This window comes from Rutilus rutilus, assembly GCF_951802725.1.
Source record: "Rutilus rutilus genome assembly, chromosome: 22".
In the NCBI taxonomy this organism is placed as follows: Eukaryota; Metazoa; Chordata; class Actinopteri; order Cypriniformes; family Leuciscidae; genus Rutilus; species Rutilus rutilus.
Window position 1 is genome coordinate 1,632,279 of NC_140227.1, and position 24,573 is coordinate 1,656,851.

Consider the following 24,573-nt stretch of genomic DNA (forward strand, 5'->3'; position numbering starts at 1 on the left):
TCTATACTATTGCCACTGATGATAATTATGCATCTTCTGTAATTTTGTCTGGCCAATCAGACGTCAGTGGGCGGAGTTAGTGTAAATAGCCTCTGCCATCACAGTCTGATCTCATGCAAATGCATCTCTATAGAACGCATTGTGGTTATCGTGCAATTTATACGCGAAAATGAGTTTTTACGTGCGTATGATACGCAGTTTTCGCGTGCATGGTAATACGCACTTTATTGCGTGTAATACATACGTAGCCCACACCACTACTAAATCTACCCATGCGTATCATATGCACGTAAAAACTCATTTTCGCGTATAAATTGCATGATAAACACAATGCGTGCTATAGAGACGCATTTAGTGTGACTGGGTTGGCCATCAAGGCGTGATATTTGCACAGTGGTGTAAATACAGTAGACACTCAATTTTTAAAGTTAGTCCAAGGTATTGTTTTTTTCCGTGTGGAAGCGAGTGCCGATGTAGACGCCTCCCGACCAGCGGCGTTTGAGATGAGTGTGAATATCGAGACGCTTCTCAGTCCCCAGGATCAGTTCTCTTCGCTCCAGCAGGAAAAAGGCTTTATATCCCGTGCCCACGAATGGAAAATGAGCAATCCATCTCTCGGAGTAAGATTGGGCCCTCATGTCACCCACAGTCTCCAATTACCCAGCTGACTCACACACAGGCTGTTCGACACACTTACATAAAGCCTTTCTGCACTCACACACATCACACTGAGAGTTACAGATCTGCACTACTAAAACACACTAGTCAACTAATCCGTGAAATGATGGAAGCCCTGGATACTGGACTGGGATCTGTTCTTCTAAACCTGACTATATGCATTTCTTGGGAGACTATAACAACAAAACTATAAAGCAGCACAACTGTTTTCAACACTGATAATAATCATACATGTTTCTTGATCATCAAATCCTCATATTAGAGTGATTTCTGAAGGATCATGTGACACTGAAGACTGGAGTAATGATGCTGAACATCAGCTTTGATCACAGGAATACATTACAGATTAACATATACTCACACGGAAAACTATGGAAGCTTGTTTCTGCCACAGAGTAAAAAATAAAAAAGGTAAAAGAATTGCGTGATATAAAGTCATAATTGTGAGATTGCGAAGAAAATTTTCTCGCAATTAGTCACAATTATGTTTTTATGATGATAGATGCACTTTTATGACGGACAGATGCACTTTTATGATATAGATGCACTTTTATGACGGACAGATGCACTTTTATGATATAGATGCACTTTTATGACGGACAGATGCACTTTTATGATATAGATGCACTTTTATGATGGACAGATGCACTTTTATGATGGACAGATGCACTTTTATGATGGATAGATGCACTTTTATGATGGATAGATGCACTTTTATGATGGACAGATGCACTTTTATGATGGATAGATGCACTTTTATGATGACAGATGCACTTTTATGATGGACAGATGCACTTTTATGATGGATAGATGCACTTTTATGATGGATAGATGCACTTTTATGATGATAGATGCACTTTTATGATGGACAGATGCACTTTTATGATGATAGATGCACTTTTATGATGGATATATGCGCTTTTATGATGGACAGATGCACTTTTATCACGGATAGATGCACTTTTATGATGATAGATGCACTTTTATGATGGATAGATGCACTTTTATGATGGACAGATGCACTTTTATGATGGATAGATGCACTTTTAATGAAGGATAGATGCACTTTTATGGACTTCAAAACAGAAACAGCCATTCACTGCCATTATAAAGCTTGGAAGAGCCAGGATATTTTTTTATATACAACTCATCATTATATTCGTCTGAAAGAAGAAAGTCATGTACACCTAGTATGGCTTGAGGGCGAGTAAATCATGGGCTAATTTTCATTTTTGGGTGAACTATCCCTTTAAGATGGCGATGATATGGAGGCACACTGGACAGAGAGATCGTTCTATTCTCCGCTGGTTTATCGACACATGCCGTGACTCCTGCGGTTCAGTGAAAAGAGGAGGCGTGTTCCGGCGCAAACGTTCCCTGGTGCTATTTTTTCAGTTTCAGAAAACAATTCCGCCACTGACCAGGAGAAACCTCGTCTAGAGTCGGTGGCGCGTTATTCAGATGCTATTTTAAGGGCGCATGCTTGGCCATAATGTAGCGTGTGCACAACGCACACACACTTTGCTTCTCTCATCTACACAGCAGAGCAGTTCTCATTTTGCAAACCATACATTATTACAAGGAAAAATATTCCACACGAGGGAAATCATTGTGGTGTCCATGAAGATGTGAAAAAATAGGCATAAATCTAGCTTACACATTTACCCAAATTATCATACGCCTGTTTAACCGAAGCTAATCTGTGTGTGTTTCTCCATCCCCAATGTCACTTCTCTGTGTTTTACGGCCCTGACGAGAACGTCGGTCTCCTCGGCTGTGAACCGCTCCTGGCGTGCGTCTGGCAAATCCGCCGTTATAATAGCAATCCGCCATGGAACAAGCGCGCCTGCTCTTAAAGGGAATGTGAGATGATGCTCTGATTGGTTTATTTCACGTTACGCCCAAACCACACCTATGAGTAATGAAGCTACTTCAGACCAACACATTTTAGATTTGCGTCGGGCGCAAGAGTCATTTATCCCGCCGGTATAATAGCAACAGCGCCCGAGATCCGCACACAAAGTTACTTGCGTTTCGCGTTTGATACTTGCGTTTCAGATCGTTAAAACAGGGCCTTAAAGGTGCAATAGGTGATTCTCTACAGATTTTTTTTTGTTATGCTGGTTGAAAGTCTCCTCATTTCCTGATAGTAATCACTATGTTAAGCGATCTCAATGTATTTTCATAAATATATACAATAAAAATATCTTAGATAAAGTAAGCGTGAATGCGAGCGTCTAAGATATTAGCCAATTACCTCTGTTTAGTGACCAAAAACTGATGAGTTTGTGATCGTGTCTCACAAGTATAGAAAAACAAACCTGTGTGTGTGTGCGCGTGTGTGTGTGTGTGTGTGTGTGTGTGTGTGTGTGTGTGTGTGTGTGTGTGTGTGTGTGTGTGTGTGTGTGTGTGTGTGTGTGTGTGTGTGTGTGTGTGTGTGTGTGAGTGTGTGTGAGTGTGTGTGTGTATGTGTGGAGGATCAATCAAACGTGGGTCTCAGCGTTGCTTTCATCATCAGACGCTGCCCGTGAACACGAGCGATTGACACACACACTCATACACACACACACACACACACACACACACACACACCGCTGGTCTGATCTGTGCGTGTATGAGCGACTTCAGAAAGCCAGAGTTCAGATCACACCAGATCACGCTCTTCATCACGTGGCGTAAAGGTTTATTAAAGGGAACAGGAAGACAGCATGGGGAGATATAAATATGTTTCATGTGGTTTAGACTGTGAATCATAAACACAGTCATTAGCAGGTGTCAGCAAACGGATGAAACATATCAAGAAAATAAATCACTGCAGTGTTGCATGTGCGACACAAATATGGATTCATAAAGGCCTCGTGCATTTCAGAGCCTACTGTTATTAGCCTGTGAACATTAAACAGCATCAAAGTCTGTCAGTCCTGTTCAGCATTTATGGCTCTGTTTATAGCTTATCTTGATATTAGAAAGCAAAAAAACATGGTGTTGTGGTGTAAAAACAGGGTGTGTATCAGCACCACCAGAGCAACACACACATGCACTACTGAAGCATTTAAAAAAAAAAAAAAAGTACAATATGATATTAATAGAATCAAAAGCCACTACCTAAAGAGAGAATGCTGTTTAGTAACACTGTGTTTCTTTTATATGTTACATGTACTTGCATAACTACAAGCAAATAACCCTAAACCAAACCCTGTTCTGTAACAGTTTATTTTACAGTGTCCTTGTTACATCTGTTACATGTACTTATCATAGTAATAACAGTAAATTATGCATAATTACATGCAACTAACCCTCAACCAAACCCTAATCCTATAGTAAGCACATGTGGTTGATTATTATTACTCAGTACTTAAATATATAATTACACGATAACAAGGGCACTTAATAAAGTGTAACCCTTTCTTCACACACTTTTAAAAAGAGCATTTTGTAACAATGTCAAATTATCAGTTTTACATTAAAGTACATTTTAAAGAGTTCAGTTTTAATAAACTTTTGTCATGCTTATTTTGCGCTTATGTTGATGTGTTGACTAACATATTAAAGCACATGTAAAGTACTATATTATAATAATAATAATATATAATAATGTAATACATTATAATTTATTACATTATTCATTATAATTTGATACATTTTGGGAGTGTTATTTGATGTTACATTTAAAGATAATATATATATATATATATATATATATATATATATATAATTATAAAAGTTAAAGTTAATATATTTTGCATGTATTAAACTGCAACTTTACAAATATAATCAATACAAACATATATTTTAACTTTATTTCAAAGATAAAAAATAAGAAATGATCAAATTACATGTAAAGATGTACTTAAGCCCAACTTAAGCAACTGGTGCTCAAAAATTGTAGATTTTTATTATTATTTTCATTTCAATGAAATTAATGTAGTTTAGTTCAGTAATGTTTTTTATTTAATATTTTGTATTTTTAGGGGGATTTTATGGTACTAAATTATATTTATGCAGTAGTTATAATCTATTTATTCTCTTTTTGAGCATAGACCTGAAAATGAACATTTCCAGCTTAAACGATCATAAATCTTGAATGCTTTGAAGCACAAAAATGACTGAAGAGCATCATGGGGCAAAAAACCATATCTGCATGTAATATAAATATATTATTTAATACATAAAAATATATAATACATTTTTATTTACATTTTTAAACATTTCTGATTACATTGTGATACTTTTTGTAAGTTAGGATAGTGTGCAGGATTTTTTTGTTTCTATATTTAATTGGTAATTAACGTGCAATTAAGCGACCATAAACATCACATTCACCTAAAGGGTTAGTTTACCCAAAAATGAAAGTTCTGTCAGTAATTACTCTCCCTCATGTTGTTCCAACCGCGTAAGACCTTCGTTCATCTTCGGAACACAAATGAAGATATTTCTGATTATATCTGAGAGCTGTCTCACTCCTCCATAGGCTTCTCTGTTATTGAAACTTGCCGGCCCAGAAAGTTAGTAAAGACAATGTTTAAAATAGTCCAAGTGACTACAGCGGCTCAACCTTAAGTTTATCAAGCGGCGAGAATACTTTTTGTGTGCAAAAACAAACAAAAATAACATCATTTCCTTAATTTCCTTCTCTCTGGGCCTCGAGTTTTTTCACGTAGTGTTTTAGCGCAGCGCGTCTGTGTTGTACGTCACACGTAGGCTCACTATTGGCCGACGCTGGTCATGTGTGTGATACGTGTGACGTTTAAAACACTACGTGAACTAAATCAAGGCCCAGAGAGAAGGAAATGAATAGTGGAATAAAGTCGTTATTTTTGTTTGTTTTTGTGCACAAAAAGTATTCTCGTCGCTTTATAAACATTGAGCCACTGGAGTCACTTGGACTATATTAACGATGTCTTTAATACATTTTCTGGGCCAGCAAGTTATAGTGTCTTAGAAGCCTGTGGAGGAGTGAGCCAGCTCTCAGATTTAATCAAAAATATCTTCATTTGTGTTCCGAAGATGAACGAAGGTCTTACGGGGTTGGAACAACATGAGAGTAATTACTGACAGAACTTTCATTTTTGGGTGAACTAACCCTTTAAGTATATTCTTTTTATTTTTCTGTAATAAGTACTCTTTTTAAAGTATATGCTAAAGTGTACTATTATTTCACAAGGGAGAGGAAGAAATTCACAGAATAACAAAAAACAACTTCAATATAGACTGGAATGTAGTATGTGTCAAACTATTACTAATAATCATAATAATAAACTTTAATTTATGGTGCCTTTAAATGTTACTTCTCAAAGCGAATTTACACAGAAAAGGATACAATGTAAAGGTAAAAATTTTAAAAATAAATAACAAGAGAGAGAAAAACATCGAAAACAGCCATAAACTAAACATACTGCAAACATACAATATTCAAAATACAGTATAGGCTACAAGATATACAATATACACTACAAAATCACATATAAGCAAGTCTAAAAGAGTGACAGTCAGGGTTTTTTGCCCTTGTCCCGAGTTGTTCATGATCTACAAACGGATGATCAAAGGCCTCTAAATGTAAAGAGTGTGTGTTATAAAGCACACAGATGAGTGTGTCAGCGGCGATGAGCTTACAGTGTTTCACGAAGTGATGAAATCAGCTTTAAGATGAAGGGAATGAAGGAATGAAGGAATGAAGCGAGCGCTAGAAGTGGAGTTGACCTCATTACTCACTGAACAAGTGTGAATCGACATGCTCTCGGGACTTATGAGACCACTGAATGAATATCGTATTAATTAGGGTCTAAAACCAGGACACGCACACACTCATCACGAAGCGCCGTGTATTTAGGACAGATATAGACCGAGAGCAGGAATAAGTGATGAAAGATTGATTTCTGCACTTTCAGTGAACATTAGCTCACTCCAAGACAATCTTATCTTTGCTATTTATACAGCATGCAGCTGCCATTTTTACACTTTCAGGAGACGTATTTGCATACGCTTATGCGGTTGAGATGATATAAAAAAATTACCCTTTTAAAAGAGCGTGAGAGAGAGCGTGAGAGAGAGAGAGAGAGAGAGAGAGAGAGGACCAGCAATATTGCATATTTTAATGCCTAGCTGTTTCGCTGTGGTTATAAATAGATCGCCATGGAAACCCTACACATATAGCACTGGAGCACATGGAGGCGAGAGAGACGAACATCTGGATTTATGCACATCTGTACGTCACTGCGCTCGCTCTGGGTCTACAGTACCAGCAAGTGAAGTAAAAGATCAATCAATACAGCAAATGAAAGGGTAAATGCCATGTTTAACGTATTAAATAATAAAGGCTTTGAGGAATAGACAAGCAGTCTGCAAAAAAAAAAAAAAGAAAAATGCTACATTAATAAATATAAAGGTGTCGTGAAGCAGAAACAGATTAGTTCTGGATGTTACTACTATATCTCTATGCATGCTGGGAAAAGTATGCATGAAAAACTGAATTTCCATGTTGCTACTGACAAATGAACTGAAATGTACTAAAACTGTTCTTCTAATGGTTTATATATAGATCTGATAAGAGATATGAGAGACATATAAGAGGTCTTTGCACCATTTAAACATCCTGTAAGTTTAATATATTAAAACATCCTCCTTATTATAAACAAAGCATTATTTTAATCGAGCTCCAAAAACGGCTGGTTTTGATATCGCAGGATCTGTGACGTCATTTGCATATGTATGCATTTGCATAATTTAAAGGGGTCATGAACTGCATTGTTTTATTATTTTATAATGCTTCAAGGGGTGCACTTAAAAAGTTAGTATGATTTTTACATCATAAATTATAAAAAAAAGTCATTTTTTCCTACCCTGATTTTAGCCCTTTGGTTTGAATGCTCTGTTTGAAGGGGCGTGTCTCTGTGAGACTGTAAACGCCCACTGCTGTGATTGGCTGTGAGACTTCAGTGTAAACGCCCACGGCTGTGATTGGCTGTGAGACTTCAGTGGAAACGCCCACGGCTGTGATTGGCTGTGAGGCTTCAGTGGAAACGCCCACTGCTGTGATTGGCTGTGAGACTTCAGTGTAAACGCCCAATGCTGTGATTGGCTGTGAGACTTCAGTGTAAACGCCCACTGCTGTTATTGGCTGTGAGACTTCAGTGGAAACGCCCACTGCTGTGATTGGCTGATATCTTTGCATATGAAATATGCATAAGTATCACATGTGGAAGTCTCTCAAAAATCAAAGATCAGAGTAAATCAGAGATTCGTTAATTATTACAGGAGTTTTGGCGCGAGTCCAGAACTCAGACCTGATGAACTTGCGGTGTTTGATTGACAGCTCAACAGTGATTGCAAAAGGAGCTTTCTCTGATTCCTTTCTGTATATCATTTAATCACAGTTTAAATAACAGAATATGTTCATCCTGCTAAGAGAAACCTTGTGAAGTTGAACGTTAAGTCACTCACTGGTTTAATTTACTGACACATAGACAAAAATCATTACATGAATCATTACATATTAAGAAATCACTGGTCACAGATCAGGCATTAGAATGAACACGGTTACTTACATGCGTTACTGTAGAGTCCATATCATAAAAGTCTGTTAGCAAATTTACCGGTGGGCGGGGCTAAACAGGCAGTGATGTCAGAAGCAGGAGTTATTAATAGTCAGATGTTTCGTCACAATATTACGTAATAAAGTGACATATTCCACAGCCTGTCGTTTTAAGCTGTTTTTAGACTAACAAGAAAGTTTGGAGTTCTGAAACTTACAGGATGTTTTTATAGTCAAGTCCATTCAGTCCCCTTCATTTAAATACAGCGCTTTAACCACATAGACTGTTTCACAGCAGCTTTACAGTGATAACAGGAGATTACAGTAACAGAGATTAGGCTTTACAGCAGATCTAGAATAAAGTTATTGTCCAGATAAAGTTAGTTTTGATTTATTCACTTCTGTTGCAAAGATCATTAGTTATTAACTTAGCGGCCGCTAACACGACACCGCTCTATAGTGCAATGACCTCTTATCTGTCAAAAGATCGAGGGAATTTGGATTTCTCAGTTCATGACCCCTTTAAATGAACATGGTCATGTTAACTGATGGGAACCACTTCCCAGGACGTCTACTAGCCGTCCAAACACAGCCCAGGCGTCCGGCTAAAACACGGAAAATGTGGGCTGTCAGTGAAAATGTAATAGACGTCTAAACCATCGCCCGAGAATAGACTAGTCATCAATTAGACAACATGTCAAACAAATGAAATCAAACAGCTTGTAATCACTGTTGACTTTGCTTTCATGATGGAATATCACACATCTCATCTCACAAGTTATTTTGGCAAAAACGACATGTAACCAAATTCTAGGTTGTTTTGTCTAGAAGTGTGTTACTCATAGCCGGACTGTATCGGGTCTATAGTTAACCTAGACGGAGAAATGACAACTATTGCTTGCTGGGTTTATAGTAATCACATCCGGCAGTGTCAGTTGTGCAAGTGTTCTCCTATATGGACACATTCCCACACACATGGGCTGATAAATGAATAATTCTATACTAGAACTTCAACACACACACACACACACACACACACACACACACACACACACACACACACACACACACACACACACACAACACACACACACACACTTAATATTTCCCAAGGTGTTTTGGCCTTTGCAGGATAAAAATCGCTCTTTGCTTGTAGCGTTTCGTCCAAAACTAGTTTCCATGGCATTTTGCTGAATCGATATCTCTCGGTTATGGAGGTGTGTGGATTCTTCACAAAAACTTTATTTAAAAATATAGAAAGTGCTGTGACAAGACAAGTAGACTTGTTAACCTTAAAGAACAACTGAGCTTTTACCATGACCAGCTTTTATCTCAACTGAACAATCTTTCCGGTTTTAAATTGATTTAGAGCCCAAATAAACTGTATCACACAACCGTATCGCTGACTGGATGAGCATTGAGGGTTTTCTCTTAAACTTTTTGTCTACATGGTCGACATGATGTTGCTTTACAGTAACTGTCTAAATGCAATCATTTGTTTTACAAGTATTACAAATAAAACAGTACCAAAACAAACACTCATTTAACACTAAGCATTTAACACTAAGCATAAAATGAGTAAAAGCCGATTAAAGTCAGTATGAAACAGAAGTCAGGCTGGTCTTTTCTCCTCTATTGTGTCGTATATCCGAGAGAAACGCTTCCAGAACAAGAACAGATGTGGGCGGGGCTTGATTGTGTCTGTGGGGAGTTGATTGGGTGGTTGTGGTTTGCTATTGGCTGATCTCATGTGAGTGACAGGTTAAAGCCCCGCCCACATCATCAGAGATGCTGCAAGAGGAACTTATTCTGATTCAACATTACCAGGAACATGAATTTAACACAATAGTGATGTGCAGAGATAAATCATGTATAATATTCCATCAAAATAATGGTGATTTTAACCTTAGTTTACATGACACCACTAGATCTTAGTGGAAGGACAAAATATGTTTGCAAAATGTCTTTTGTAGCAAGTGTTTTACTAAAGTTATAAGGCACTTGAATATAATGACAATATTGCACAGCTTTACATATCTTATACTGTACACAAATAATATGAAAGAATTTTCTGTATTGATTTTTCACAAGTGTTTACCCGTATTTTGAGGTCTGGAACTTATTGGACAATGTTCTGGTGCAAAATTACCAACGTTATTCCATTTTTATAGTGTAATATTTACTATAGGTTATATATATTAGGGTATAGGGATGCACAGATATGAAAATATTGGCCGACACCGATAACCGATAATTATTTATATCTGAAACAGAAATCTTTTATAACATTATAAATATCTTTACTGTCACTTCTGATCAATTTAATGCATCCTTGGAAAAAAAAAAGTCATAATTTAATTAGGGATGAAAATTTTGCCCGATACCGATAATTCTTTATATTTGATATATATATATATAGCCGATAACCGATATATTGGCCTATAAATCTAAATCCATATTTTGATGTCATTTTTGAGAGCCTGATTACAAAAACAAAAGTCTCACCCTTAAAATCCACGTCCCAAACACACAATTATTATGATGTTCTGATTATAATATTATGTAGCCGATATGACAGACTTGTGCTGCACTTTACTGTATTTTCCCTTTTTTGAAGTGATTCCAATCATATTTCAAGCAGTTCATAATCATCATGTTGAACAGTGCGCATCTGAAGCGCCTCAGCTGGAGGAGATAACACATTATTTATCAGCTTTATTATATCGGCCAGATTTTCTTATTGGGCCGATAAAGATAACATTAAAAATGAACATATATCGGCCGATCCCGATATGGTGTCCGATATATTGTGCATCATTAAGAGGGTATACTGTAACTCACGAGCCGCACTGGAGTTATGCTTCTGTCATCATGCGATCCTGCTTTGGTGATTTCAAGGTGACTTACAAACGAGGAAGGTTTGCGCTGATGTGATTTACACATGTAGTTCAGTGGAGACACACACACACACACAGATCTGGAACATCTGTCCTGATGCTGTGGTTCACACACACGACTGCTGGCTGTTTGAGGGAAACTGAACTGGACATTGTTCTGGTGATCCGTGTTTTTGACGAGGGCTTTTCCTGCTGAGACTGAAGCTGTGAGTGTGAGGAAATAAATCTGATCTATGCGAACGCCTCCAGTCCAGCAGCGCTCCTGAAGAACAGCGCGCAGATCCTCAAACCCACACACTCATCGATCCTGTGTGGAGTAACACAGCAGCGTGGGCAGTGTGTGTGTGTGTGTGTGTGTGTGTGTGTGCGTGTGTGTTGCACTGATCATCCTTTCTCTCTCTCAGCTGGGATATCAGTGTCAGGTTTCTGACGTCGGGCTCAGATGAATCTCCAACACAAAGCTGTCGATCAACATTCACAGGATCCTCAAACTCATGGACAACACATGAGGATCAGCCTATAGGAAAGCACTTTCCAGAACTTCCCCCAGCGATGTAATATTACGAACCATCCATCACGATGAACTCACCAACAAAGGAACTTGACTTTATTATATCGATCATTACTATATATATATATATACATACATTGTTCTACATATATATTAAGAAATTTATAATTATCCGTACATCATACTTTCTGTTTTATGTGTTTTTTATTGATGGTATTGTCTAACTGTGTTTTGTCTTATGTTCTTCTTTAATAAAAATAAAAAACACGTTTTTTGGGGGGGTTATCCGAACATTAAGAAAATATTAAATTTTTTATATAATGGGAACGTTACTATTGACTGTTCTCTGAGGTGGAAACATTTAAGACAAAATGTTCTATGAACAATGTGTAAATAATGGCATTATTGCAGATCAGATAACTACAAATGAACATTCTATTAACATAGTGTTTGTTCATAACTTAGAGAGAACGTTCAGTGTCTTTAGTTTGTGTCATTAGTGACAAAAGGCACATTTTATCTTGTTAATGGCTGAGTAACGTCTCATGTTCATTATCTATCAAACTCAATGTAAGATCCTCCCAGTGACATCAAAATGGCTGAATGACTGTACCCAGAGCTGTCATACTGAAGCCACGGCATCAGGAGCTGGTGTCCTCTTTACGTTGTGTATCTGGTGTTGTATATGTGTGTATTGCACATAGAGCTGAATTAGTGGTTTTTGCACAGCACTGCACTGCCAGAAAAAGCCATTCAGTGACTCATATAAAATGTGCAGAAGTCAACATCAAACTGCATTCATCCAGTTTACTTTCATAACGTGGCAGATCAAGTGAAATATAATGTTACAAGGTCATGGACATTTCTACAGTCAATCTGAATTTAAATAAAGTTAAATTGTTGAGGTAAAAAAGATTCCTCATTAAATCAATGGGTAGTGTCTTTGCTTGATGTAGTACGGTAACATTTCTTGTATCACTGGTCTGAAATCAGATGATTAGACGGAGCGAAAGATCTATCAAGACACGCACAATCACACCAAGGTGATTCACAACACAACACATGACGCACTGGATGACACAAGCAGTGATGTGTATATTAAACACTGTGATATTTGTGTGAATGCAAAGAAAAAAAAATCTGTTTCATTAGTATTTGTCTTGTTTTCCATTGCAATTTTTAAACATCCCTAAAATGAGATATTAGGACTTAAGAATTATTATTTTATTTTACCCTCTGGCAAGCAGTCTGCTTAAAGGGAAAATATTATGCAAAATTCTCTTTTATGTTGTTTTTGACCATTCGTGTGTCTGCAGTGTGAACACAACCATCTTACTGTGGTAAAAATACATCCACTTCGTTTGTTATTTTCCCAATAAATCCGAAACAGTGTCTCAAAATGAGCCGTTCACGAATGTGTTGCAATGTGAGGTCACACTGCACAGGCCCCGCCCACAACTGCTGGCTGACTCCGCCCTATTAGCATAGACTACGCCCCTCAGTGAGCTGAACACAGTCCACCGTGTTTATCTCCTCGACAGAGCATTTAAAGGAACACGCCGACTTTTTGGGACTTTATCTTATTCCCCGTATCCCCCAGAGTTAGATAAGTCCATACATACCCTTCTCATCTCCGTGTGTGCCGTAACTCTGTCTGACACACACACCGCTAGCCTAGCTTAGCACAAAGACTGGAGGTAAACGGCTCCAGCTAGCATACTGCTCCCAATAAGTGACAAAATAACGCCAACATTTTCCTATTTGCATGTTGTGATGTGTATAGTCACAGCGTGTACGAATAACAAGGTCACATGACACACAGCCGTCTTCTAACCGTATACACACTGGGAACTATATTCTCAGAAGGCGAAGCACTGCTACTTCTGCGGAGTGATTTGCTCACAGCGCCTGAGAAGCCCCGTGGTGAGGAGCAGAGAGTTCTCAGAGCTGGAGGAAATCACTCCGCAGAAGTAGCAGTGCTTCGCCTTCTGAGTCCTGCGGCTGCTCTCGAATCGCTCTCTGTGATGGCACACGTGGCGTCGGCACTGTATCAGCCGCCGATCGGTCTGCGCAGAGCTGCATGAAGTCGAACAAGCCTTATGTTTAATCCTCACAGGACCCGCCGTCTGACAGCCAGCTTTCTGTGCGCGTGCTCCGGATGTGTGTGCGTTTAGAAAACCATATATCAGAAGTTAGACTGGTATGGCTTTAAAATGCATGCATATAAAACACTTTCATGATCACAAAGAAATGCAATGTCACGTGAGCCCGAGATTATAATCTAAACGTGTGTGAGTACCCGAGGCACGAGCTGTGAAGGCTCCGCCTTCTTCTGGAAAGGTGGGCGGGGGAAAACAGCTCATTTGCATTTAAAGTTACATGCGCGAAAACAGCATGTTTTTCCTTCCACTTAAAAATGGGCATTTACAACATGATATAATAAATGATGTGTGGGGTATTTTGAGCTGAAACTTCACAGACACACTCCGGGGACTCCTGGGCTTTTATTACATCTCGTAATATGTAATAAATGTGTTCGTGTCTGTGAAAAAAGGCCAATGACAATATACAGTAAGTGAAATGAGGAGATTGGTTGGCTTTTTTCTGCATGTCACTGCAGGAGCTGATGTTGCGGTTAGCCTGAAAACAATCCAGAACGCGTTCATCTAAGTCTTTCACTCTGCTTAAATGTGGCAACACCTAAGCACAATGTTGAGACAGGGATGACACAGCATCAACGCCACAGGACACACACACACACAGGTGCAAAAATAGATGTAGGGGTCAAGAGGGCGAGCAAGACAGTGACAAAATGAAAACGCCACACATCAGCATGTGACTCGACTCTGGTTTGCGATGTTAGGCGGACCCAGACATGACTGATGCGGAGACAGACCGTTCAGGGGTGTGTTTCCCGTACAACGCCGTCACTCGCTGCTTCATTATCATAGTACGATGTATCAATGAAGAAATCAACTAGCTAGTCCGAAACCGTACTGTCGCAAATTGGCCACGTTGGTTAATGATGTCACGCAGGTGTTGGAGTGATAATACTTTTAATTAATCTGTTTGAGATGGAATTAACGCGAGATGTTTTGCTATAAATTACTATGTCATCTGAGGAATATTTCTCATTTTCTCAGTTATTTTGCTTTATTTCCAGATTCAATCATAGGCTCGTTCTTACACTAGAGCTCGTTCACACACGCGCACTCTTCAACAACGACGCTTTAAATCTCCTGACAAACTAAAAGATGTAAATGACATTTGAATGTGTTATAAATAAAAGACACAGATTGTACTGAATGTCATCTTGCTTATTTGACTTAAGATAGCGATCTTTCCTGGAGCTGGAAAGTTGAATGCAATGTAAGTTGCTTTGGATACAAGCGTCTGCCAAATGCATAAATGTAAAAACAATTAAATAAGAAAGATAAGGACACAACTTTGTGATGCTGTTTGCGAATGTTTGTTGGAACGATGGTTTCGGGAAACACAGACTTGTTGAACTATGCTGATAACTAGCGAACATAGTTGGCTAACGACACTTTCGGGAAACGCACCCCAGAACAGTCAGCTGTCATCATGAGTGGAAGCACACCTGTCCTTGCCAAGGTCACTGAGAGAGGGCCGACCCCTGACAAATAATCTTTGCATGACACCGAACACACCCTGATTGTGTATCATATTCAGGGATGCCTCGACCATTACAAACATCTCTTCCAACTTTTAAAACAAAGAAAAGGTATGCATGCAGTGGACTAATGAATACATTTTCATATGTGAAGTTGCTGACTAGATGCTGCATTAGTAAAGCACCGGCTGAGAGCATGTTAACATCAGTACATCAGGCGATTAGAGCAATGTGACAAAAGTACACACAAATCCACAACAAATGTTTAAATGTCATGATTGTTACGGTCTATTTGCATAAGTTTATATCCAGCTGGGCACATTTATGCATTCGTTAGTCAAGTTGCACATTGATCCATTAATACTAACACTTTCTCTTCTTTTCTTTTCTATATCTATTAAAAAAATGTATACTGCGTTACACTAAACTGGGAAAGGTCACAGCACTTGCATATTTTTGTCCTATTGTTAGTTTAACTGCTTCTGTTGCTCTCTTCACTTGTTAGTCGGTTGGATAAAAGCGTCTGCTAAATGATTAAATGTAAATGTGATCTAAATGCATATTTAAAGCTATAGTGATCTGAAAATGCAAATGAATACGTCCATCCAGCCGAGAAAAACATACTGGAGCGTATCTGATCTGAACACATCTGAAAATGAAATCGTTTTTATCCTTCCTGTAATTCATATTTTGTTATTTTAACTAGATAATCACAGCGTGCTCTAAAAGAGAGCAAGAAAAGCTGTATATGTACATATAAACACAGTTTTCGTTCAGTGCCGATATCTGCATGTTCGCGAATCCTCTCATGAGTGTAGACACGCTGCAAACAAGAGATTCACAATCACATGGATATTTGTACATATTTTTATTTATGTTCTTTGGAGTGTTTGTTTTTGGTTCATCTTTTAATATCTATTCATATCGTTAATATATTAATATTGAGATATATATTTTATTTAAATGTACAATACATTTGCATGGTTCAGTCAATACTGTTTATTCATGTAAAAAGTTGAGCACTATTTTATTTTGAGTGTTATATTTTGATTCAGTATCAGTTTTAATCGGTTATCTGCTCAACTTAGTTATCGGTATCGGTAAAATCCAATATCGGTTACACGCTTAATCATCACACATTAAACAACTCATAAATCCAGACAGTCTTCGACAAAAACACGATTTTCTCAGCTTTTGCTCAAAATATTGCTTTTTTAATGAAACTTACCCATATTCAAGAGTTGGTAAAAGAGGTGCACGAAGCTAAAATTATCATTGTTTTAATTATTTTATTCATACAACACAATATTCTGGGGGCCTTGAAACTTTGTGAAATAGATGCTGTCTTTTTTTAATGATTTTTCTAATATTCATGTCTAATATTAATGAGCCAGGTTGGTTCTTTTATCAGATTGATCAACATTACATGTGTGAAGTCTTTTTTTTCTGTGCCAACATTACCGACCATCCTTCAAGGTCATCCACTCAGGAACGTCTGTCTCCTGGAAGAGGATAAATGTGGCCCGGTCTCTGATTTATAATAAGTCTTCCTAGGGAAATGCTTTCTCCTTTTAAGAACGGCTGCTGGAATCAGGGCAGCGCTACTGTCCTTATTAGAGGAGATTGTACTCCTTCTGAGCAATTCCTGGTGGGACCCGAGACTAAATATGAAATGTCAGAGGGGAATGAGAACACGGACCGGCGGACTAGATTAGCGAGCTGATCAAGGGCACAGCTTTAGCTAACGCGGGACAGCGTTTAGCTAGCCAACAGCTATTGTCATTGCTCCAGAACCGGGTCCTTCAGCGCAACGTCGAGGGATCGGTCCGGGACACGGTGGATCTGTGGTCGTCTTGGTTCTGGGATGTTTTGCCAGCTCACTTTGACCTTCAAGTCTCTCCTATGGTTTACATGCGGTGTCGGATTACATGGATTGCCTCAGTCCCGATATGCAGCGCTTCTGTTTCTTTCTCTTTTAATTGCTGTCAAAAAAACGGTCTGCATTTAGCGTTTGCTCATCAGCGCTGCACTAAATGTGAGAGCGCTATCAAGGTCAAAAGTCTCACATCTGTGCCTCGGGAGATATTTTACCTCTCGTTTGATTATGAATTAGTCAGGAGACACATCAGGATGGGTGAAACGTGAGCGGAGAGATTAGCGAAAATGCTCTCCATCCACACTAGCGTTTCCCAAAAGTTTCTCATCCGCACTGAAACATCAGAAAATGCTAATTTCCCCTTTACAGCGCGTGTGTAAACCCTCACTAAAGCTCACTGAGACGATACAGACGGAGAAATAAATAATAAAGTTATCGCTCAATTCTTCTGGCAGGATCATTTTATTGAGCAGAATATCTCCTCATTCCCTGATGGTCCAGGTCGCTCTCACTCACTATTATATGTTTGGTCTAAAACGCTAAAACTGCTCATGTTTCACCGCAGGACAGCAGATGTGAGTGTATTCTGTCATCTGTGCAGGACTGTGATATGAAGAGTGTGTGAAGTCACTTATTTCAGCAGCAGTGTGAGAGTGAATAGCAGATAACAGCCACAATACCGCTATAAACATCAATATCTATTGATACAATATGTGTCACATGACTAAACTTACGTCATCGTTCTCACGGTCCACACTACACAGAGAAAACAGCGTTTACAAATGTATCGACTTAGGACAGCGTTTTCAAAAAGCTTCGTTTTCCTTAATAAAAACGCAGTCTCAGTGTCGACGGAAGACCAAACGGAGAGAAAAAGATGCGTTTTCAGACGAAGGCGTATCGGTGTGGACGAGGCCTGAGTGTTGGTTACAGGCTAATTCGGGGAAGGATGTGCACTGCGTTGAAGTGACTGAAATAGAAACGAGAACAGAGGAAGGCATGGGGGAGGACAGACTCTTCCAGGCCATTAGCATACAATAGCAGCTTCGCATTGGCATACAGAAAATTGTTTACTGTAGTTGCAGCTAAGACAGAAATGTCTTTCCCACTGTCAAAACCGGATCCCTTCCTCTGTCCTTCATAGATTTCCCTAGTTCTTATTAATTCTCAGTGCCTGAAGGCTTCGCATGCGCATCTCTCCTGACGAACGGCGCTAGCGCCACCATTATCTGAAGCAAGCCGACTTAAAGGAGATGCTTTCTGTTTTCTGGGAGGTCGCCAGGCTCCTCCGTATCTTGCTCAGCTCCCATCTGCCAGGATCTGTGTGTGTGTGTGTGTGTGTGTGTGTGTGTGTGTGTGTGTGTGTGTGTGTGTGAGTGGCCAACACCCACAACTTGGAGAAAAGTTGGCGCTCAGCTCAATAATACCCACGTAATGTGTCGTAGCATCCAGGAGACTTGTGTCGTCGTCCTTACAGAGCGATTTCTTTATTCTGTTCTTGGTAACACTTTATTTTACAGTGTCCTTGTTTCATATGTTAACATAATTTAGTCATTTATGTATGAAGTTAATAACTTTTTCACAACAAAAATGAACCATTACTGAACTTACTTAAGCTGGACTGTGACTATTTTCTTCAGGAAACAATCTTTGCTGCATTATGTTCCTGTTATCTCTGTAAAGCTGCTTTGAATCTGTATTGGAAAAAGTGCTATATAGATAAATCTGACTTGACTTGACTATGTTACCATAGTAATAACAGTAAATGATGCATAATTACATGCAACTAATCCTCAACCAAACCCTAACCCTACCTTAACCCTATAGTAAGCACATGTAGTTGCTTAATATTACTCAGTACTTAAATATATAATTACACTGTAACAATGACACCTTAAAATAAAGTGTAACCAAATAAAGTGTAAGCGAGTTCCTTCCATCAGCCAGTTTTAACATCGACTGGCGCTTGATGGTTATGCGAAGGTAAGCCTAGAATAAAGGCAAAAGTATTGACTGAGGAGCTCAGAGAAATCGAAGAGGGATAAAGTTACACATTAGTGTTTTGGTGTGTGTGTTCATTGTTTGGATGCTTCCAATCCTGCTTGAAAATCCGGCTACAAATAGAGGGTTTGCATTGACGTCACTTTCCCTCATCCGGACTGAGTGTCAGAAGAGCTGAGTGGCTGGATTTAATGGGGGAAACTGCGGAAACACGAGGAAAACCAACGATTATCAGTTTAAACTAAAGGTTGGACTCGATATAGAGTTTCTTACACCTTCCCAAAGATCCAGTGATCATGGATATCGACATGCAGCAGGAATCCTGTTTCCTCACATTTATATGAGCCTCAACGTCGGGGAAATACATAAAGCACATTAGCCTGTGAACGCTTTATATAAATACAATATAAGTCTAAATCCATGTGATCACTCATATCAGTGTTATATATATCATCATATCGCCAGCCCTAAAACTGGTGTAGTTTTTTGTCAGTGTTTATTTAAAAACATCCGATTATGCAGAATATACGATGGCAAATATTTAATTGATGAGTTGTCAATATAATATATAACAATACAATATAACGGGTATGATTTTACCCCTTAACAGTTGTTTCTGTGAATTACAGCGATTCTTTTGCTTCTCTGTTCTGTAGCTTTCGACAGTCTGTAAAATATACCTCAGATTTTGACGGTGACGTCACACACTTAACCTCAAACCAACATGTATTCAGACACCTTCAACATTTCTCACATTATCACAGTTTATGCGCAATAGTTTAGAAAACGGTAATAAAATATGAGCAGAACTCAGTGGATATTTGACTGGTTTTGTCCGTCCTTCTGTTAGACTGTCTCACACATGAATTATGTTGAATATCTGTCAGCTGTTAAATTTAACTAAACAATTAGATAATACCAGTTTAGCTCAACCAATCACCAAGTAATGCTTCATTGTGTTCAGTCTGTGTGTAAAAAGAGCATTAGCAATTAAAGAAAACACACTTTGGCCAGGTCAAAGTGTCTGAATAATATTTGGTCCCAAATTTTAATACATTTTACTGGTAGTATTTTTGGTTTGAAATACATTTTTAGTTTGACTGTAGTCAAAGCTGGGCGTAACGTGCTTCAAGCTGGTCCAAAGGGTTGATCAGTAGATGTTAACCTTGTTAGAGTAGATAACGCCTTTCTTCTTCAGTTCGGATTGGTTTCTTCAGATAATACATGAGTAATTTCTACTTGAGGTCGGAGGTCATCAAATAGGGATTCAAGCTTCTGGTTTAATGTAGAGATATAGATATAAGGATGCCATGTGTAGTAAGTAAGTGGCTCAAGCTGCTAAACATTGTGCTTCTTTTTCACGACAGGTCGCCTTAAAAATGGTCTGAACTGGTGAAAAGCTGAAGAAGGAGTCCCAGATGATGGTGTGTGATAGTGCTAATGCTCATTGCTGTGTCCTGGGAGAGAAGGCCTAACTGCTCAGCTTATTAACGAGACTAGATGTGACCATTTGTCTTCATTATCGTGTCACACTTGAGGTGTCAGCAAGAGTCAGTCCAGCAGAGCCGAGCAACAGCCTGTTCTCCCAAACACCAAACACACACACACCAAACACACACTGAACATGTACAACACTCACACCAAACGCACTCTAAACACACTGAACATGTACAACACTCACACCAAACACACTCTAAACACACTGAACATGTACAACACACACACCAAACACACACACCAAACACACACTGAACATGTACAACACTCACACCAAACACACACTGAACATGTACAACACTCACACCAAACACACTCAAAACACACTGAACATGTATAACACTCACACCAAACACACTCAAAACACACTGAACATGTATAACACTCACACCAAACACACACACTAAACACACACCAAACACACACTGAACATGTACAACACTCACACCAAACACACACACCAAACACACACACTAAACACACACCAAACACACACTGAACATGTAAAACACTCACACCAAACACACACACCAAACACACACACTAAACACACACCAAACACACACTGAACATGTAAAACACTCACACCAAACACACACTCACACACACACATGGTTTGCAGAGAAGATGAAGCTGTCCTCCAGATCTATCCATCTAGTGCTGTCATGGGAAAGACATTTACTGAAGGACAGTTTGTGTGAATTGTCATGTTGTTTTAATAAAAAATAATAATAAAAGCTCAATGCAGTGAAGCTTTAAGGCCAGCTAGATTCACAATATGGTTGCATACAAAAATACATAATTTATCACGAGCCATACTCTCCTATATCACACACAGCTCTGTGTCAACGCTTCTAACCGGAGAAGATCAAATGTTGCACTGGATAACACACACACACACACACACACACACACACACACACACACACCACTGTCAGACCATGACAAGTCAAACACAATGAAGACGCCGGTAACACTTTACAGTAAGGTTCATTAGTTAACATTAGTTACTACATGAACTAACCATGATCAATACATTTGTTACAGTATTTATTAATCTTTGTTAATGTTAGTTAATAAAAATACAGCTGGTCATTGTTTGTTCATGTTAGTTCACAGCGCATTAACTAATGCTCACTAAACCTTTGATTTTAATAACATATTAGTACATGTTGAAATGAACATTAACTAAGATTAATAAATGCTGTAGTTCTTAGCTCATGTTAACTAATGAACCTTACTGTAAAGTGATACCAAGACGCCAATCATATCATTTGTCTAAAGGATGCAAGCGAGCGCATGTCCGCTGTAAAGGTGATGCAACTGATTCCCAGCGCACTGGAGCGGATCCTGTGGTCATTTCTGCGGAGAGATCATCATACAGCGAAGCACTTCTTCTACCCAGCAACACTATCACTGGAGAAAGTAGCAAATTTAGTTTGACCCCTGCGCTGTTGCCTGGGAGACACATCCCAGTTAAAGACTCCACGAGACAGCCAACCAGCGACACAAGCAGGATTAAAGAGGGAAGAACTGGGAACGATGGGAAAGAGCATCAGTGTGTGTGAGTTCATGTCAGGAAGAACTGATGGGATATGGGAATGATAATCATTTGCAAGAGCGTCAGTGTATGTGAGTGTGTGAGTTTGTGCAGGACGATTGTGTTTAGCTTGAGATGAAACGACACACACACACACACACACACACACACACTCAACATCCCAGTTAATAACTCCGTGAGACAACCGACCAGCGTCAGCAGCAGTTTAAAGAGGGAAGAGCTGGGATATGGGAATGATTTGAAAGAGCATCAGTGTGTGTGAGTGTGTGATTGTGTTTAGCTTGAGATGAAACGACACACACACACACACACACACACTCAACATCCCAGTTAATAACTCCGTGAGACAGCCGACCAGCGTCAGCAGCAGTTTAAAGAGGGAAGAGCTGGGATATGGGAATGATTTGAAAGAGCATCAGTGTGTGTGAGTGTGTGATTGTGTTTAGCTCGAGATGAAACGACACACACTCACCCTCTGTCGGTGAGGTCTTCAGCCTCTGGCACATTCCCTCGACGCCTCCATAGTCCTCCTGTATTTTGACCACCGCCTCGGTTCCTCTGAGCTCCATGAGGGAACGCAGCTCCATGAGCGAGCAGCCGAACCCCGACGCATGGTTGCTGTCGCTTCTTTGGTTCTTGGTGTAAAAATCGCTATTCGTCAAGTCCCCCATGACGGCTGGGTATTGCTTTTCTTAGATTGAAATGAGACACACGGTCAGAGGAGTCCCAGCTGTGGCTGGAGAACAGGTGTCTAAAACAAAAATGCACGAGAGAATAGAAGAAGGATGAAGAAAAAACAGATCCGGTCCGCTGTCTGCAATCGAAGATCCTCGGCGTTACGCGAACTGGGACGCGACAGCCATCGGAAAGATCCCGGTCCTGAGGACATTCACCAGGGCTGCAGACCAGCGGCTCTCCATACGTGCTTTCCCATTCTACCTGCTTCCAGTCGGATGCTGTCTACATGCTGATCCGCTCCATTACTCCTTCAGAGAGCGAGAGAGAGAGAGAGAGAGAGGAGGACAGAAGGGGAGGGAGAGAGAGAGAGAGAGAGAGTGAGGTGTGTGCAGAACAGGCATTGTGTCGTCAATCGCACACAGAGATGGGGGTGTCCATCTATTCCTGTGATTCTCCTCGTCATCACATGCGTTTGATCGCTCTCTCTCTCTGCTAAACACACTGCCATGTCGACACTAAAGGGACACGCGAGTGTTTCCGCGGCTCGTGTGATCTGAGCGAGACTGCAGTGCACATTAAAGAGATCGACGCTATTGAGAAACAAGGGCAATGCATCCCACACTGCAGCAAGGCTCGCTGGAGGGGTTAGCGATGGGAAAACATTATATAATTCATCCATTCTAATGCGTTTGTGCTGCATAGAGCGCAATCTGAATACCAGCTAACTAACGCTAATGGACTGATGCGTCCTGGAGGGCAATTCTCACATTTAACGCGTTTGGTGTTCGGAAAAGCCACATATAGTGTCGCTTTTCCAGTTGCAAGCTAGTGTTTCCAACTGACAAGACAAGACGCTACATCACTGCATAGTGCATCATGTGCCAATAGCTTTACTGTGTCTTCTTTCTGTCAAGCAAAACGCATAACTGACATATTTTTGTGCCATATAAATGCTCTAATTGCACAATTAAATTGTTTAATTTGATACATGGAGATAAACGTATTGTTCCCTTTAGTAGCTTGCTTCTTTTGGTTAGTACTTTTTCAAAAAAGCATATTTTTGTGCAGTTTTAGACCGCTTCAAAGCGTGTAGTTTCTGGTGAATCGTTTATACACAGCCATACTCTCCAGAAGGGCTGGGTATTGACACAAATTTCACAATTCGATTTGATTTCGATTACGATTTGATTTGATTCAATATTGATTATTTTGGATATCAGGTACAATATATGGCAAATTTTCTCAAGAAAACAAATCTCTTCACTAATGCTGTAAACTATGGGAGTCAGGTGTGGCCTATAGGCTTCATTAGCCTACTGTAATATTGAAGGTCAAAATGAACTGATTTGTATACAAACACTTAAAATACACTTATTTATTTTTATTATAATAAAGTTATATGAAATTATATAAAAATTTAAATGGTGGCTGTCAAAAAAAACTTTCCAGATTTATTCAAACATGCATTAAATATTGAAGAACATTACAAATTATATTGAATATGTAATATGGTGCATATATTTAGCAGAATGCTCCTCTCTAGAGTTAATTTTTCTCGCTGACTGACGAGTTTATGGCCACTGGATATGGTTTTTCTGAGGTAAATGTGACGTTACATCACATTGTTTACAAGCTGTTTTACTGACGTCTTTCCACGGTTGAAACACTGATTGAGCGACTCCATGTCACATGATACGGACTTCGATAAG

At 39.3% G+C, this 24,573-nt stretch overlaps 1 protein-coding gene across 11 annotated transcripts in view; it reads right to left on the reverse strand.

Annotated features, from left to right (window-relative positions):
* The window catches only part of atp2b2 (ATPase plasma membrane Ca2+ transporting 2), a 193,273-nt gene that overhangs the window by 75,950 nt on the left and 92,750 nt on the right, over positions 1-24,573 (reverse strand). For all 11 annotated transcript variants that reach the window (XM_084394805.1, XM_084394806.1, XM_084394808.1 and 8 more), the window contains exon 2: positions 22,659-23,172. In XM_084394805.1, the coding sequence (XP_084250931.1) occupies positions 22,659-22,857 (199 nt within the window). In that variant the 5' untranslated portion in view covers positions 22,858-23,172. The remainder of the gene's footprint in view (positions 1-22,658; positions 23,173-24,573) is intronic.